At 38.2% G+C, this 18,696-nt stretch overlaps 2 protein-coding genes across 6 annotated transcripts in view; one reads left to right on the forward strand and one right to left on the reverse strand.

Moving 5' to 3' along the window:
• On the forward strand, positions 1-16,640 carry Phyhd1 (Phytanoyl-CoA dioxygenase domain containing 1). Of its 3 annotated transcripts, none has more exons than XM_070097671.1 (7): positions 1-390; positions 5,686-5,772; positions 8,908-9,085; positions 9,762-9,903; positions 10,956-11,026; positions 14,159-14,383; positions 14,870-16,640. In XM_070097671.1, exons 1-6 carry the CDS (start codon positions 337-339, stop codon positions 14,338-14,340), a joined length of 714 nt encoding a protein of 237 aa, XP_069953772.1. In that variant the 5' UTR covers positions 1-336; the 3' UTR covers positions 14,341-14,383; positions 14,870-16,640. The 3 variants fall into 3 exon arrangements, with proteins under 3 accessions (XP_069953772.1, XP_069953770.1, XP_069953771.1); XM_070097669.1 differs by having other exon boundaries at positions 5-390; positions 10,956-11,056; XM_070097670.1 differs by having other exon boundaries at positions 5-390; positions 10,956-11,056; positions 14,897-16,640.
• eIF2Bgamma (eukaryotic translation initiation factor 2B subunit gamma) overlaps positions 14,404-18,696 on the reverse strand; it is a 17,867-nt gene continuing 13,574 nt past the window's right edge. For all 3 annotated transcript variants that reach the window (XM_053791084.2, XM_053791085.2, XM_053791086.2), the window contains exons 9-11: positions 16,652-16,800; positions 15,639-15,736; positions 14,404-15,039 (exon numbers count right to left, since the gene is read on the reverse strand). In XM_053791084.2, the coding sequence (XP_053647059.2) occupies positions 14,993-15,039; positions 15,639-15,736; positions 16,652-16,800 (294 nt within the window). In that variant the 3' untranslated portion in view covers positions 14,404-14,992. The remainder of the gene's footprint in view (positions 15,040-15,638; positions 15,737-16,651; positions 16,801-18,696) is intronic.

Raw genomic sequence — 18,696 nt, forward strand, 5'->3', positions numbered from 1 at the left:
CTTATTCCTTTCCTACTACCTCTCTTATCCCGTCCCTGTCTGTTGGCCTATATATACTCCTTCCTCTCATTTTTGTTAGTGTGACTTTGTAAATGATCCAAGCCGGACCGAAACGTCGTTGTAAGCTCCTCTCTCCTATGTGTGGGTTATTTATGTAATAAATTATCACCCATAACGTAAGGACACATACAAACATCACAGTAATATATCCATTGTCTCTCTCTAATTATCATTGCTTCAAAGTTCCGAAGAGACGGGTGTGTGTGTGTGCCTGGCTTCTTAACAGAGGAGGAAGCAGATGGTCTGAGGGAAGCGTGCAAACACCTGGTGGAGGCTATGGACCCATCACTCCACACACCCACCATATTTTCCACCACTAATCATAACCAGGTACGGGTACTGAGCCATGTACTGCACTGAGTCAGGTACAGTCACTAAGCCAGGTACAGGGAACGAGAGCAGGTGTGCACAACTGTGGCTGTATATAATAGAGGGCACGATGTGGTTTAGTTTTAGCTAATTTGACAGCCTTATCACATGTACCATATACTCATCCTGTCAGCTTTAGTCAAAAAATTACGGCAGCGCATAATGGGTCCAAGGACTGGGTCCCAACATTTTTGTCACCTAAGCAGTGTATTGAGGTAAAGACGTTCAAACTTTCGTGGAAAGTCTTAGACAGGATTTTGTGGAATCACAAATGAGTCGTATACCACATGATGTGAGTATGTGTGAAAATGTTGCATATAAAGCAAGTGTCTTGCTTGAGGTATACAGAACCAATGACAGTTGACGCAGTATTAAGCCCTAACAAGTGGCCGTCTTGGAATCCAAACTCACAGAAAACCCAGTAATACTGCTCACAATCCATGGATCTGGTATTTAAGTTCATATTTTAGAGTCAGTTTAGCAGTTCCACAGTTCTGGGAGAGTGTAAAATTACCGTAAGTGAATAACACTTCTGCGAATCATCCCATGAATTTAAATCTTCATTATACAATATATTACACAATTTCCATGAGCAGTTTAAATGTTAAGATTTAAGAAACTTTAACTGTGATCTAAAAAAAATATCCATTACTTTCTTTTACAATGTTATGATCTACTGTGTGTCACTCATGGGAGAATAATTTGCGTCTCCTTAAAACCAGTGTATTAGTTTCTCTGTAATAAATAGGAGACCAACTACCTGGTGATATTCCCTAGAGTTTAACAAGAGCCAAGTGGTGCTGGAACGATACGAACCAATACTAATATATGAATATGAAGTTCTGGCTTACTATGTGGTTCACCTGAGCTTTTTATGCAATAACATGATAATGCCTCTGCCGATTGGCTCCAAACTTTTAGTACCAGTGTATCTCAGAGGCAACGTCAGTTTGTTACTGGAGTGTGTACAGTAGCAGCTAACTGTACCATCAAAAAATGTAAGGTATTTTTTTCAGTGCTGATGCACTTTCCTTAAAGAAAAATTATCTATGTTTTTGGGTGGGCCTCTTTGAAGGGTTGAGTTATAGCTCCTGGGACTCTTCGGGGAGTTTGCTGCTGTCTGGAGGGGTTGGAGGTTCAAATTCGTTGCTACTTGCTGTGGTTGAGGTAGAAGAGGCAGAGGTTATGGGATACAGGTAAACTTTTCTTGAATGGCGAGACGACCAAATTAAAACTTTATACTATTATATTAGTGGAAAAGCGCAAAACCCGTAAGGTTATTACACCTGCTTGGGAATGGGACCCCTCAATAGAGGTTCCTTGATCCTGGTGAGGGGCTTTTGATCTAGATTAGATTTTGCCACTGAAGTGGCTAGTTTATTGTGCACCCCATATCCATCCTGTGGACAGTAGCACAAGAGCATATGGATACACAAAAGGCCTAGGAACTAGGCCCCAAAAATGTTAACAGGTGTACATATGGGTTTATATCTACATATCTACAGTTCACTTATCTGTTACAAGCAAATTTTGGAAATTTGCTTAGTATATCTGGATGTCACATAGGTTATTATACTGTCTGTCTCTGTATTCCTCAATAAGTGGACAATTAAGCACATAGTGTTCAAGACAGTGACCATATGCCTGATCACATAATTTGCATTTAATTTGATCATCTGTGTGTCTCCCAAACTGCCAGAAGTACTTTTAACCAAGCCTAAGCCTGGCCACTAAAACATCAGTCAGTAAAAACCAAGCCTAAGCCTGGCCACTACAGCATAAGTTAGTACTTGTAACCAAGCCTAAGCCTGGCCACTACAACATCAGTCAGTACTTGTAATCAAGCCTAAGCCTGGCCAGTACAACATCAGTCAGTACTTGTAACCAAGCCTAAGCCTGGCCACTACAACATCAGTCAGTCTGTTCACATTGCACGTTGCTCCATAAACATACTTATCTACGTTCATGTTATCATAGTGGGTTATAGGTCTACTCAGGCTTCTTACTGCATTCCTATAACAATCATTTTCATTATTTACTTATCTCCTAATATTATTCCTAATGCTAGACACAGATATACCAAATTTATATTCTACATTCTCCTTCTGGGTACTCTTCTTGGCTAACATATCAACTTTATCATGGAGTAATCCAATGTGTGATGGGATCCATAGCAATTGTACATTAATCCCTTTGTCCCTGATTTTTTAGTATCTATACCCGGCTTCTCCAATGAGCATGTTGTTGGAGTCATTATATGAGTCAAGAGCCTTCAATGATGACATAGAATCAGTAATGATGATAGGTCAAGCTCAGTGTCAGTTTTAGTTTTAGTTTAATATGTTTATTATGCACCCCATACCCATCCTGTGGGCGGTAGTCAAAAGATTACAGAGGTACATAATTGGTCCAGGGACTGGACTCCAAAGTTTTGATAGCTGAGCAAGTTACAGAGGCAACGAACTCACAATTTACAAAGGTAATGAACTCACAATTTACAAAGGTAATGAACTCACAATTTACAAAGGTAATGAACTCCAGGTAAGTCTGGTCACAATCATGACAAGTTACAAAGGTATTTACAGATTACAGAGGTACGTAATGGGTCCAGGGACTGGGCCCCCAAAGTTTTGATAGCTGAACTAGGTACAAAGGCAATGAGCTCACAAGTTACAAAGGTAATGAATTCTGTAGAATGGTTACTTACGTTTATACTTTGGCTACAATCATGAACAAATTATAGAGTAATGAGCAATTCACACTTCCACACCCGGTCACAACTGTAATGAGTTATTGGTGCAAATATTGATTGTTGAGTCACACACACACCACACACACACACACACACACATACACACACACACACACAGTGGCATAGGTTAGCTTTAGCGCCATTAGGATTGCAAACAATTCAGTTTACAGTGTAGACGCCCAATTGTTAATTCTTATGCCAAACTCAAATTTATTATCATTCTTAACTAGGGAGGTGGCAACAAAAGCAGATGCAGCCCTGCCAGAAGACTCCTGTTTAGATCCATCAGTGTATATAACTTGTGATAACTTATTACTACCAGCTAGGCGAGAAATTTCTTCTTAAGCAGTTGCTTTAACAAGTAATTTAAGGAAGGGATTACTAGCAATGAGTTTTTTGGGAGGGACTTGCAGGTATGTGATATTAAATGAACACATCTTCCATGGAGGGGTGAAATGCTCTTGTTGTCTACAGTGATACAGTTCATGCAGGTTATAAAACTTTATGCAATTGCACGATTTCACAATCCATTTAGATCTGCGTATATTTACCTCTAGACACTTAGTAAGGTTCATTGTGACAGTGTCTGGGTCATTTCTTAACATTATAATACCGAGTACAGTGTTAATCTCAACAATCCTATCACTGATACTAAAAATACCCAGCTCCTTCCTCATATTAAAAACCTTTGTAGATTTGGGACACCCAAGAATAATTCTGAGAGTTTCATTTTGCATTAACTCCAAGGGTCGGAGACAACTTTCTCTAGCTACTGTCAACACGGGAGCAGCATAATCAGTTAAGGACTTAACATAGGCTATGTACATCATTCTCACGATTCTCACATTAGCACCATAGTTGGGGTTGTAGCCAGTAACATTAGCACCATAGTTGGGGCTGTAGCCAGCAACAGCTTTGAGAGCATTTAGCCTATCTTTGCATTTCTTATTTAGTTTAGTGGATTTGTTAAAGGGTACATCTACACCAAGATATCTGTAAGTTTTAACGTAGCTAATGTTTTCACCCTGCAAATAGATGGGTGGGGGATGTCGTTTGCTTGTTAATATCTTTGTTTTAGAGGAAGATATTATGAGGCTTAGTAGATTACAAATTCCTTGAACTTCATTAAGAATGGTATTCATCTTCTTATGCCCTGTTGTATGGATCATGGTGTCATCAGCATAGCTTATAGCTATATGTTTAGGTGAGGCAGATAGAGCATTTAGGAGAGCATTAATCAGAATATTAAATAGCATGGGACTGAGAACTCCTCCCTGCGGTGTGCCTAAAGACATTTCTTTAGACTCACTTCTAAAGCCTTGGTAAAGGACAGGGGATACTCTATTTGACTGGTATCCTATTATCCAGCAGATTAAGCTACCACCAATATTCATTTTGGCTAGTTCATGTAGTATAACGAACGGTTCTGTTCTCAATATCAAATGCAAATTTTAGATCAAGAAAAGTGGTAAAACTAGTAGAGGTGTGTGCAGTGAGAAAGGTGGAAATACAGTTCTGCACACTTTTACCTTTCATGAACCCATAGAGGTAGGGGGAAAGTTGGTGTGGAAAATACTGTATAAATTTTCCGGAAATACGGTAATTTATAGGTAAATAGATGCCCTATATTGTATTTTTAAAAGAAGTATGTTATCAAAAATGGGAAACCTGCGGCTGGGTAGTGAGTCGCCATTTTGTTTGAATTTGGATTAGAAACGTTGGTGTAATGGGAAGAATTTTTCGTGCTCTAGAGGTTAAAATTGAGCTGACACCTCTCAAATAAGAGACGAAATTGTTGGATGTGCATTCCTGCATAACTTGAGATATCAGGCGACTGGACAAGACAGCTCCAGGAACCTCAGATAAGTCTTATGTAGTAACCTGGCCAGTGTTATTTTCATAGATAGACAGTGAGGTTTTCTGAGTATGATACACATTAATCTGCAGTCAAATTGGTGAGTGTTATGATTAAGACATATTCTCCTTCTGTTATATAAATGTGTGTATATACTATAATCTTTTTTTAATTTTAATATACAGTCCACAAATTTATATATTTACCAGCATTCCTGGTGATGTATATTTCATTAATAATTAATAGGTCCAGAGCAACTTGTGGATATGACAGTGGAAGGTATCGAAGGGGGACATTTTTTGCGACCTAGGTGTCCCAAATTCCTACTTGTCTATTAACATTGATAAATAATAATTATCTTTGCTATTTACTGTTATGTACATAATGAGTTACATACAGATAAATGCAATTTTCCACAGTTGGTATCTAATTCTGTAGTACAGTCTGTTAAGTATCATTCTTTCTTGATCTAGGGAATTGGATCTGCAGTGATTCTGCACTCCAGTTCCCTGAGTGCCTCTTCCCCCTCACAGGTGCTATATATTCACTACGAGTTTAGCGCTCCCCCATGGTAATAATAACTGGGAATGTGAGGTAATAAGGTATGACCCAAGACCGTTATTCATTCTTCTTGTTTCATACTTGACAGGCTCGTAGTTCATACTTCTTGGAGAGTGGAGACAAAGTACACTTCTTCTTTGAACAAGAGGCACTCGACAGTAACAATGAACTTAAAGTAAGCAGATTTTCTTGTTTTTAAGTCAGTCTGTCTGTCTCTCTGTCTCTGTCTGTCTGTCTGTCTGTCTGTCTGTCTGTCTGTCTCTCTCTCTCTCTCTCTCTCTCTCTCTCTCTCTCTCTATATATATATATATATATATATATATATATATATATATATATATATATATATATATATATATATATATATATATATATATATCTTTCTCCCTTTCCCTTTTTTTTACCTTTTTGTTTCATCCATGCAAGATGAATCACATATCTATGGTAAATCCAGGAAAATCAGTAGACTGGTGGATGTCGGTACTTTTCAGCTTCATCTTGACTATAAGTACCTCTGGCAGTTTGTACCACCAGTTCTTCTTTGTTGGGTTTATCAGGGCCACTGACAGAATAAGCCGTATCGAGCCCCGTTTCTCGATGGTACGAGAAAAAATTTGTTGCCCAAGGCCGGGCTTGTACCACCGGTTTCCACCATTCTATATTTTAAGGGCAACAATAATTGTATCAGTTATATTTATATAAATTTTAGTATTCATATTTGATATTTTCTGTAATTTAACTCACCACATTTTATTTTTATTTAATCTGGGAGAAATGCTAAACCCTGTCTTAGGGGTCATGAAGCATCTTGGGAATGGGAGGCATTTAGGTTTGATTTAAGGAAGATCAGTTCTTTTGGATCAAGACCCCTCCCCCACCGACATCAAGGCACCTCCCTTAAGGAGACCACATTTAAAGAAAAAAATTTCAAATTGGTATAATATAACTTGGGAAGTTCCATCTAAATGAGCATAATCATATATTCAATTGCAATAAGAACAGTCATTTTTATGACATTCATTAGGGTAGTGCTAAACAAATAGGGGTTATACCAGTTCCTGGGGAATGGGAGGTAAACAGATTTGATCCAAGGAAAGGAAGGGTACCTCCAATTCCTTGGATCAAGAGGATTTTACCAGCATCAAGGCAACCCCTTGTAGGATATGTATACTTCTGATAGCAGTAATGGTATATAATATCAAGGTGATGAATAAAGACACATGTTCAATGCCCGGGTATCTTCATTCTGAGGATATTTCACCAACCAGTGACTTAGTCTTTTTTTTATTATTTTTTATTAACACATCGGTGGATTCCCACCAAGGCAGGGTGGCCCGAAAAAGAAAAACTTATCATCATTCACTCCATCACTGTCTTGCCAGAGGCATGCTTTACACTACAGTTATAAAACGCAACATTAACACCCCTCCTTCAGAGTGCAGACACTGTACTTCCCATCTCCATGACTCAAGTCCAGCCTGCCGATTTCCCTGACTCCCTTCATAAATGTTACTTTGCTCACACTCCAACAGCAAGTCAAGTATTAAAAACCATTTGTCTCCATTCACTCCTATTAAATACGCTCATGCACACTTGCTGGAAGTCCAAGCCCCTCGCACACAAAACCTTCTTTACCCCCTCCCTCCAACCCTTCCTAGGCCGACCCCTACCCCGCCTTTCCTCCACTACAGATTTATACACTCTAGAAGTCATTCTGTTTTGTTCCATTCTCTCTACATGTCCGAACCACCTCAACAACCCCTTCTCAGCGCTCTGGATAATAGTTTTGGTAATCCCACACCTTCTCCTAATTTCCAAACTATGAATTCTCTGCATTATATTCACACCACACATTGCCCTCAGACATGACATTTCCATTGCCTCCAGCCTTCTCCTCATTGCAACATTCATCACCCATGCTTCACACCCATACAAGATTGTTGGTACAACTATATCTCTCATACATTCCCTTCTATGATTTACCTCATCCTTCATAGACCCATCTGCTGACACATCCACTCCTAAATATCTGAATACATTCACCTCCTCCATACTCTCTCCAATCTGATATCCAATCTTTTGTCACCTAATCTTATCCTCATAACCTTACTCTTTCCTATATTCACTTTCAATTTTCTTCTTTTACATACCCTACCAAATTCATCCACCAACCTCTGCAACTTCTCTTCAGAATCTCCCAAAAGCACAGTGTCATCAGCAAAGAGCAACTGTGACAACTCCCACTTTGTATTTGATTCTTTATCTTTTAACTCCACACCTCTTGCCAAGACCCTAGCATTCACTTCTCTTACAACCCCATCTATAAATATATTAAACAACCACGGTGACATCACACATCCTTGTCTAAGACCTACTTTTACTGGGAAATAATCTCCCTCTCCTACATACTCTAACCTGAGCCTCACTATCCTCATAAAAACTCTTCACTGCTTTCAGTAACCTACCTCCTATACCATACACCTGCAACATCTGCCACATTGCCCCCCTATCCACTCTGTCATACTTACAATCTCTCTACTGATAAAGCAACAGGTTGGCAAATTATTATTATAATCAAAAAGAAGCGCTAAGCCACAAGGGCTATACAGTGCAGGTTGGCAAAACCTCTTCAGAATAAATATGCCCAGGTGTTATTATTACTAAAATGAAAATTAAGTGCTAAATCATACCCAGGTGTTGCATGTCTTATTCATCATGTATATTTATCTCCAAGAATTTAGTGAAACGCATCACGTATTTAAGGATTATTATTGTTATAACAAAGCACTAAACTCTTAAGGGTCACATTATTATTATGGGGTGTGCTAAACCCACAGGGATTATACAGTGCCCAAGAGGGAGGGAATGGAAGACATTCAGGCTTAATTCAAGCACAGATCCAATTCCCTAGATCGAAAGCCCCTCACCAGCATCAAGGAACCTCCCTTGAGGGGTAAGGGTCATACAGCGACGTATTTAAGGAACTCAAGTGGAAATGATTCACACTAACTTTACTGTATTATCCTTGTCTAAATGTACATAATGTATCACAGATATTTACCTACAACATCTACAACAGTGATAATGTGCGAGTGTGGTGAAAGTGTTGAATGATGATGAAAGTATTTTCTTTTTGGGGATTTTCTTTCTTTTTTGGGTCACCCTGCCTCGGTGGGAGACGGCCGACTTGTTGGAAAAAAAAAAAAAAAATCTATGGATTTTCAGAACCAATGCATAAATTTATACCACTGCAAAATTATTTGTCAGTTCTGGAATTAAAACTTATTTTTGCTGTTATCTGCTCCTGTAGGTTGACAAGCACTTGGCACTCAACAAGATTGGTCATGCCCTCCACTGGCTGGTGCCAGAGTTTAAGAAAGTGTCCTTCTCTACCAAGATGAAGAAGGTGGCCCAGCAGCTTGGCTTTGTTTCCCCAGCTGTAGTGCAGTCTATGTACATCTTCAAGCAACCAGGCATTGGAGGAGAAGGTCAAGCCAACTTTGCTCTGTTTAACAAAAAATTAATGCATTTCTGTATAGTTGTGTTTGATGAAGAGAGGGAGGGAGACTAAGAAGGGAAGTTCTAATTTCTTGTGCTGAGTCCTATACCAGCATCAAGGTACCACTTCCCTCCCCTTGAAGGATAAGTAATGATCAACTGACTGTTTCTTAGAACTCCAGGCTATATTGTAATTACAATTAGAACTAAGCACTAAACTCACAAGGGTCATACAGTGCTGACTTCAGGATATAAATATATATATTTATTCTGTACAATATGATATGCAATATTTTCAAGGTTGACATGTCCAGTGTTACTATTATTTTCAAAGATAAGCGTAAATCTGTAGAAGGTTGTATACCAAGAATGGGAGGTAATTAGGTTTGATCCAAGGAAAGGGAGGATAGGTTTATTTCCTTGGATTAAGAATTCCTCACTGGCAACAAACCACCATCCTTGAGTGGTGGTCAATAATTATTACATTCACAAAAAAAGTGCTGAAGATATGAAGGTCACTCAACTGTTGCCCTTTATCCTTTTTTTGCCAGTTTAATCTATATACAGCATTATTTCCATGATAAACATTTCTGATTATCCTTACACTAGCTGCTTTACATGAGTGTAGTTTTGTTATATAATGTAAGGTATATTTTGTTCCAACAGTCACCCCTCACAAGGATTCCACTTTTCTGTCAACGGAGCCACAGAGCTGCATTGGCTTCTGGTTTGCCCTGGAAGATGTCACCTTAGAGAATGGCTGCCTTTGGTTCAGTCCTGGCTCACACAAGAGCCCTACCAATCGTAGGTCAGCCCTGTTATTTATGAGGAAGCATTAAACTCTAAGATGCATACACCACCTGAGGAATAGTGATACAGTAATCAGGTTTGATCCACAGAAGAGGAGGGTAGCTTCATTTTTTTAAGATACAGAACCCTTCAGCAGCAACAAGGCATTCCTGTCAAAGGGCTACATGGCAGGAGTCAAAAAAATGACGGTGGAGAGTAAGGAAGGATGGAAGTGCTGAGGGTAGGACATCAGCTGAAATAGTTGTGTAAGATGCAAATTTAGGCTAGAATCTAAAGTGTTACACAACCATTCAAATTACATAAACATGCTTGATTTTAACCATTGCCACTTTTAAACATACCTATTTCCAACTAATGAACAATGATCATGCTAAGGAAACACATTCAGCATTATTCACTCCTTAGCTGCCTTTCCAATAGTGCACTGATATCACATTTCCAGAAAAAAAATTTTATGGTATAACCTTTATATTACCCATGGTGCAGTGATACAGTAAAATGACAACCTCATATTCAGGAGCATTGGTGATTCTTTCCTTATATGATTCCTTTAAAATTAATTGGTAACTGGTACTCCTATCTCCAAGGAAATTTGTAAGAAAAATGGAGTCATTGCTTTAGAGGGAGAACAGGGTAATACTATATACATATATTACCCTGTGAAAGTTTTTTTTTTTTTTTTTTGGGGGGGGGGGTCACCCTGCCACAGTAGGAGATGGACAGCGTGTACATAAAAAAAAAGTTGTTTTATTGAGCTTCATTCACGGACACCCACAGAAATATATTCAAGGGGAGGCATGCGGCAACAAAACATGGAGCCTATATATATAGGATAAGCTATTACAGAACAATTATTTAAAAGCCGTATAGACCTATATAATGGTGTCTCTCTCTGATGAGAGGTAGCCGAACAGCAGGTGATGTTTGGCCAAGTATAGTTTAGTAGTAAAACACAAGAGGAGCATATGCTCCCTCTTGCCCAGTCCTGTGGGTACCCATAGCTGTAATTATCTATGTTAAAGCATCTTAAATATTTCCTGTTTTCCACAGGTTCATCCGAAACCCTGATAAGACCGGTGACCTGACGTGCTTCACTTCTCCTCCTGATCCTGATGACCCAAGCAAGTACATCCCCATCCCTGTCCCAAAAGGTTACGTCTGAAATTAATCATATACAGTATTAATAATCTTATGTTTATCAGTGACTAACACCAAGCACATTAACTTATAAAAAAAATTAAAAGTTAATTCACCAGGCACTGTAGGGATCATACAGGAATTGAACAGGTTCAGTTTCTTGGACTAAGAGCCACTCACCAGTATCTTCCTTGAAGGGAACTAATTTATATGGAAGGTTGAGTCAGAATTTTAGGTCACCCTGCCTCAGTGGGAGATGACCAACATATTGAAAAAAAAATCACCTTTTGCTGAGAAATTAATGTATAAAATAACAATCTAAATGGACTATAGTATTATTATATTCAAAGGATAGTGCTAAACCTATAGGGTTCACACACCACATGAGTAATGGGAGGAAAATAAGTTTGATCCCAAAAAGGGAAGGATGGCTTCAATTCCTGGGAACAAGAGCTCTATAACATCAAGGCACCCCTGTTGAAGAATGTAGCTCTATAATTAAAGTGGTGAAAGTCATTAGCAGCATAAATACTATTTGCAGTAATTGGTGGAGTGAACTAGTCCTCTCCTCCTACTTCTATACATAATAGTTTTACTGATTATGTGTGTTCTTAAATTACATGAAAATAATAATAATAATAATAATAATAATAATAATAATAATAATATAATCATCATCATATCAGGTTAAGTGCTAAACCTGAAGGAGTCATACAGCTTTAATTACTTAAAATACCCCCAGCAGAATTAGGCCAGTTTAAAACATTTAAAGTCATAATGCTGCTAAAGATAATTGGAAGATATCAAAACTTATGCAAGGGAAATAAAATTAAAAAATATCCCTTGCATCTACTCAAGTCACTTGATTTTAGTTACAGCTGCTACATACACTGTCATGCACTAATGATAATCCACCATATTTGGATGAATTGCCTTGCTTGTCATAGCACAGCAACTTCATTTCAGGCGTAAGTGCTAAGCAGATTTTCTCTCTGATTCCTTTATAGACACTGATGTCCAATATTAACTATGACACCTCTCCTTCCTCATCCTTTCTGCCACTGTCCTTTCCTATACTCTACCTCTTGTTTTCCTCAACCATTCATCTCAGCCCTACAATGTAGCACTGAAAAACACACGAGCTTAGCATTTTTCAGGATTTTTTGTTTTTAACAAGTCAGCTGTCTCCCACTGAAGCAGGGTGACCCAAAAAAGAAAGAAAATCCCCAAAAAGAAAATACTTTCATCATCATTCAACACTTTCACCTCACTCACACACAATCAGTCTTTGCAGAGGTGCTCAGAATACAACAGCTTAGAAGTATATACGTTTAAAGATACACAACATATCCCTCCAAACTGCCAATATCCCAAACCCCTCTATTTTCAGGATTTTTTTTTTTTTCAACAAGTCGGCCGTCTCCCACCGAGGCAGGGTGACCCAAAAAGAAAATCCCCAAAAAGAAAAAAACTTTCATCATCATTCAACACTTTCACCTCACTCACACACAATCAGTTTTTGCAGAGGCGCTCAGAACACAACAGTTTAGAAGCATATACGTATAAAGATACACAACATATCCCTCCAAACTGCTAATATCCCGAACCCCTCCTTTAGAGTGCAGGCATTGTACTTCCCATTTCCAGGACTCAAGTCCGGCTATATAAAAATAACCAGTTTCCCTGAATCCATTCACTAAATATTACCCTGCTCACACTCCAACAGATCGTCAGGTCCCAAATACCATTCGTCTCCATTCATTCCTATCGAACACGCTCATGCACGCCTGCTGGAAGTCCAAGCTCCTCGCCCACAAAACCTCCCTTAGCCCTTCCTTCCAACCTTTTCGAGGACGACCCCTACCCTGCCTTCCTACTCCTACAGATTTAAATGCTCTCCATGTCATTCTACTTTGATCCATTCTCTCTAAATGGCCAAACCACCTCAACAACCCCTCTTCAGCCCTCTGACTAATACTTTTATTAACTCCACACCTTCTCCTAATTTCCACACTCCGAATTTTCTGCATAATACGTACACCACACATTGCCCTTAGACAGGACATCTCCACTGTCTCCAACCGCTTCCTCTCTGCTGCATTCACAACCCAAGCTTCACACCCATATAAGAGTGTTGGTACTACTATACTATCATACATTCCCTTCTTTGCCTCCATAGATAACGTTTTTTGACTCCACATATACCTCAACGCACCACTCTCCTTTTTTCCCTCATCAATTCTATGATTAACCTCATCCTTCATAAATCCATCCTCCGACATGTCAACTCCCAAGTATCTGAAAACATTCACTTCTTCCATACTCCTCCTCTCCAATTTGATATCCAATTTTTCTTTATCTAAATCATTTGATACCCTCATCACCTTACTCTTTTCTATGTTCACTTTCAACTTTCTACCTTTACACACACTCCCAAACTCATCCACTAACCTTTGCAATTTTTCTTTAGAATCTCCCATAAGCACAGTATCATCAGCAACAAGTAACTGTGTTAATTCCCATTTTGTATTTGATTCCCCATAATTTAATCCCACCCCTCTCCCGAACACCCTAGCATTTACTTTTACAACCCCATCTATAAATATATTAAACAACCATGGTGACATTACACATCCCTGTCTAAGACCTACTTTTACCGGGAAGCAGTCTTCCTCTCTTCTACACACCCTAACCTGAGCCTCACTATCCTCATAAAAACTCTTTACAGCATTTAGTAACTTACCACCTATTCCATATACTTGCAACATCTGCCACATTGCTCCCCTATCCACTCTATCATATGCCTTTCCTAAATCCATAAATGTAATAAAAACTTCCCTACCTTTATCTAAATACTGCTCACATATATGCTTCAATGTAAACACTTGATCTACACATCCCCTACCCACTCCGAAACCTCCTTGCTCATCCGCAATCCTACATTCTGTCTTACCTCTAATTCTTTCAATAACCCTACCATACACTTTTCCTGGTACACTCAGTAAACTTATTCCTCTATAATTTTTACAATCTCTTCAGGAATCTTTTCAGGAATATACTGTAATAATAAATGCACTATGCATGCCATAAACTGTATACTCTATTTGTTTGTGCAGGTACACTAGTGCTCATTGACGGTCAGGTGGATCACAAGAGTGAGAAAAATACTTCCTCAAAATCACGACAAATTTATACCTTCCATGTGATTGAACGCCACAACACAACTTGGGATCCACGCAATTGGCTTCAGCCCACACCAGAGATGCCCTTCACTGGACTTTATGAAAATAATCCCTAAAATGCTCTCCTTTATCTGTTTAACCTAGTTTACAATTACAAAGGTAAAATATAAAATATACAGTTATACAGATGGAAAGCATGATGATTTTATTTCCAGTGTTACAAAGCACAGTTTTAAGTAAGAGCATATCTGAATATGATATAAAGTAGTACATACTACATCAAAATGAAGTTTCAAGGTTGACATACAGGGAGTTCCTAATTCATGAACAAGGAGTATACTTATGGTTTCAACTTACAAATCTGAAACATTACACAAATAACCTGTACTTAGGAGACCAAAACTTACGACGATATTTCGGTCCAACTTCGACCATTAACAAGTCAGACCAAAACGTTACCTGGAGTATATCTGGAGGGGAGTCAATGCCCTCATGTTGTCATAAGTTTGTCTCCTAAGTATGGGTTATTTGAGCACTGTTCCAGCCACAATATTGTGACTTTATTCTTCATGTTTGGAACATATTTTCAAACAGAAAATAATAGTATAAAGGATAGTTATGATTCACACGTGTTATTAATTGCAGATTTTTACAGACTGAATTGACTTCCAGGTGCCCCATTCCTCAGTGTGGATGTTGAGAACTTTGGTATTTGTAAGATGGGGACTTCGTGTACTTGCGGTGTTCATCTTCCAGTTCTCCCTGCTACTATGCAAAATCTTGTGATGCTTCCAGAATTTCATTCATGTAGGTTTCTGTTGAGAGAATGTCAATGTGACAGTTTTCAAGAAAATACAATACAGTATCTTTATTTCACCTTTAACATATATTTACATCGATCCAAGAAATGTCAACACACTCTTCCTAAGAATCATTACTTGCGATTATTCACTAAATGTAAAGAATTACTGTATTCTTAAAGTCTACCATTCCAAGTGAAATGCTGCACATATTGACAAAAAACCAAGCAAGCCTAAAAATAGTGGATATTTCATCTATCCACCATAAACAGGTAGCAACTACATTATATATTTAGCAATGAAATTTACTATGATTGGTAAAAGTTAAATGTAGTTCATGTGTTATTTACTGCTCTAAATGTATGACATAAAAGTTAATACTGGATATCCAGTTATCTGTTGGATAATTAGATATCAAAAGTAACATGTACAATGCACTACAGTTGCTACAGAAGGTACAAATCATACAAAAAAATTAAAATGTAAATTCCCTGCCTGCTGGAGAAGATACAGAGCATAATGTACACACTGTAACCCTAACTAATGATGTAATATGCAAATGTGCACACTGTAGCCCTATCTTGGTACTAGGTGTAATATTGTCATGTACTCACTGTTTTCCTCAATCTTGTTTGGGTCAGTTACAATGCAGTTTTTAATGGTACATTTCTTCTCCACATTAGCAGCAATCAAACTGTTTTCTATCACACATCTGAAAATTAATTATTGTCATTCTATGAGAAGGTAAAGAGTTTGAGAAGAAATGGTCTAACTTAGTGTTAAGACATGCACACTTGAAACAAAATTTAAGAGATAATAATACTGTACAAAGACAATTTCCTCACATGTTTAGCATAGATCAAAATTTCAGAGTAAAAGGTGAGTAGGTGAGACACTGAATTACTAACAGAAATATGAGAGAAACAACATATGCAGTAAGTTTCCGCTAATTCTTTTTCTGTCCCTGGCCATGTGTTTGGATACAGGCGACCAAACAGAGTTCTCATTAACATAAATGTAACAAACACTTTCATCAATAAGTTATCTAATCATAACTGCCATTTATGATGGAAAAAAACCGTCTTACACACTTCATGATCAAATGCAGGTTTTAAAGTGAGGGCATAAAAGTTAAACAACCTGAAACTCAATTTGGACTGGAAAGATTTTAAGGTTAGAAGGGAGGACTCAGTCAGCATTCCTGTTTGACTTTCTTTGAATCTCCACTTACACAGGAGTGATATGCTTCCCTGTTACTATGTAGGTGAGGGTTACTACCTGTATGATTTCTGACTTACAGAAAGCACATGATAAGGTCTGCATACATTTTATGTATTACCAAAGTTAGATACGCCACATAGTGTAACTACCCTGATCTATGCAGTATGAGATTTTTTAAGGTTACAGCAACAGTTAAACCATGTTTACATAACACACCCCTATTGTTATCTTGTCACACAGAATAGGGTTTAAGATAATGTAATAAAATCAGTCAGTTTGAGCTAGAAGACTTTAGTAGTATGTATCAGAAAGTAGCCTTTGCCTGAGTTTGAAAGCAAAGAGTGGAAAAGCAAAATGCAGCATGCAAAATAAAAACCAATTTACAATACAGAAAATTTTGACTTACCCTGATGCAATAGTGATGTGATCACCCAAAACACAGTTTAGTAAACGAACGAAGGGGTTAATACGGCAGTGGTTTCCTACGACAGAATTTGTTATATTGGTCTTCTCGCATATAACAGACCCAGAGCCAATTAAACTGTCGTCACTCACCTATTAAAGAAATTACTATTAAAGGTAAACTTTGTAAACAAATTATACTAATTAGTAAACTTGTTAAATTTAAAAAACGTTCCATACATTCCATTCTCAAAAGTGACTCAGCAATACTCTCCATAACTCTTTAGCGCATGTAATCACAAATTATGAAATGACTGAAGTCCTGTGTTAATGGTTCCCATGATCCTGGTCTGTCTTGCTTCAGCCCCACCAGACCTATCATTAGCAACTATTTTATGTGTATTTCTAGTGTATATCTCAAACCCTATATTAGCAACTATTTCTGGTATATCAAAACCTTCATTAGCAACTATTTCTGTATATTTCTGGTATATCTAAAACCCTTTACATTAGCAATTATTTCTGTATTTCTGGTACCGTTGATTATAATAATAATCTGTATTTCTGTATTTCCCTTTATATAAAGGGAAAGGGGACAAAAGAGACTGTAAAAATTATAGAGGAATAAGTTTACTGAGTATACCAGGAAAAGTGTATGGTAGGGTTATTGAAAGAATTAGAGGTAAGACAGAATGTAGGATTGCGGATGAGCAAGGAGGTTTCAGAGTGGGTAGGGGATGTGTAGATCAAGTGTTTACATTGAAGCATATATGTGAACAGTATTTAGATAAAGGTAGGGAAGTTTTTATTGCATTTATGGATTTAGAAAAGGCATATGATAGAGTGGATAGAGGAGCAATGTGGCAGATGTTGCAAGTATATGGAATAGGTGGTAAGTTATTAAATGCTGTAAAGAGTTTTTATGATGATAGTGAGGCTCAGGTTAGGGTGTGTAGAAGAGAGGGAGACTACTTCCCAGTAAAAATAGGTCTTAGACAGGGATGTGTAATGTCACCATGATTGTTTAATATATTTATAGATGGGGTTGTAAAGGAAGTAAATGCTAGGGTGTTCAGGAGAGGGGTGGGATTAAATTTTGGGGAATCAAATTCAAAATGGGAATTGACACAGTTACTTTTTGCTGATGATACTGTGCTTATGGGAGATTCTAAAGAAAAATTGCAAAGGTTAGTGGATGAGTTTGGGAATGTGTGTAAAGGTAGAAAGTTGAAAGTGAACAGAAAAGAGTAAGGTGATGAAGGTGTCAAATGATTTAGATAAAGAAAAATTGGATATCAAATTGGGGAGGAGGAGTATGGAAGAAGTGAATGTTTTCAGATACTTGGGAGTTGACGTGTCGGCGGATGGATTTATGAAGGATGACGTTAATCATAGAATTGATGAGGGAAAAAAGGTGAGTGGTGCGTTGAGGTATATATGGAGTCAAAAAACGTTATCTATGGAGGCAAAGAAGGGAATGTATGAAAGTATAGTAGTACCAACACTCTTATATGGGTGTGAAGCTTGGGTGGTAAATGCAGCAGCGAGGAGACGGTTGGAGGCAGTGGAGATGTCCTGTTTAAGGGCAATGTGTGGTGTAAATATTATGCAGAAAATTCGGAGTGTGGAAATTAGGAAAAGGTGTGGAGTTAATAAAAGTATTAGTCAGAGGGCAGAAGAGGGGTGGTTTGGTCATTTGGAGAGAATGGATCAAAGTAGAATGACATGGAAAGCATATAAATCTATAGGGGAAGGAAGGCGGGGTAGGGGTCGTCCTCGAAAGGGTTGGAGAGAGGGGGTAAAGGAGGTTTTGTGGGCAAGGGGCTTGGACTTCCAGCAAGCGTGCGTGAGCGTGTTAGATAGGAGTGAATGGAGACGAATGGTACTTGGGACCTGACGATCTGTTGGAGTGTGAGCAGGGTAATATTTAGTGAAGGGATTCAGGGAAACCGGTTATTTTCATATAGTCGGACTTGAGTCCTGGAAATGGGAAGTACAATGCCTGCACTTTAAAGGAGGGGTTTGGGATATTGGCAGTTTGGAGGGATA

The sequence above is a fragment of the Cherax quadricarinatus genome, chromosome 59 (genome assembly GCF_038502225.1).
Source record: "Cherax quadricarinatus isolate ZL_2023a chromosome 59, ASM3850222v1, whole genome shotgun sequence".
NCBI lineage: Eukaryota > Metazoa > Arthropoda > Malacostraca > Decapoda > Parastacidae > Cherax > Cherax quadricarinatus.

What these genes read in the sequence shown, in the direction of transcription:
- Phyhd1 (XM_070097669.1), top strand. Translation starts at nt 337, where the DNA reads ATGGACCCATCACTCCACACACCCACCATATTTTCCACCACTAATCAT. An exon ending in ACAGTAACAATGAACTTAAA is followed by an intron (nt 5,773 to 8,907) that starts GTAAGCAGATTT and finishes CTGCTCCTGTAG; the next exon opens with GTTGACAAGCACTTGGCACT. An exon ending in AAGAGCCCTACCAATCGTAG is followed by an intron (nt 9,904 to 10,955) that starts GTCAGCCCTGTT and finishes TGTTTTCCACAG; the next exon opens with GTTCATCCGAAACCCTGATA.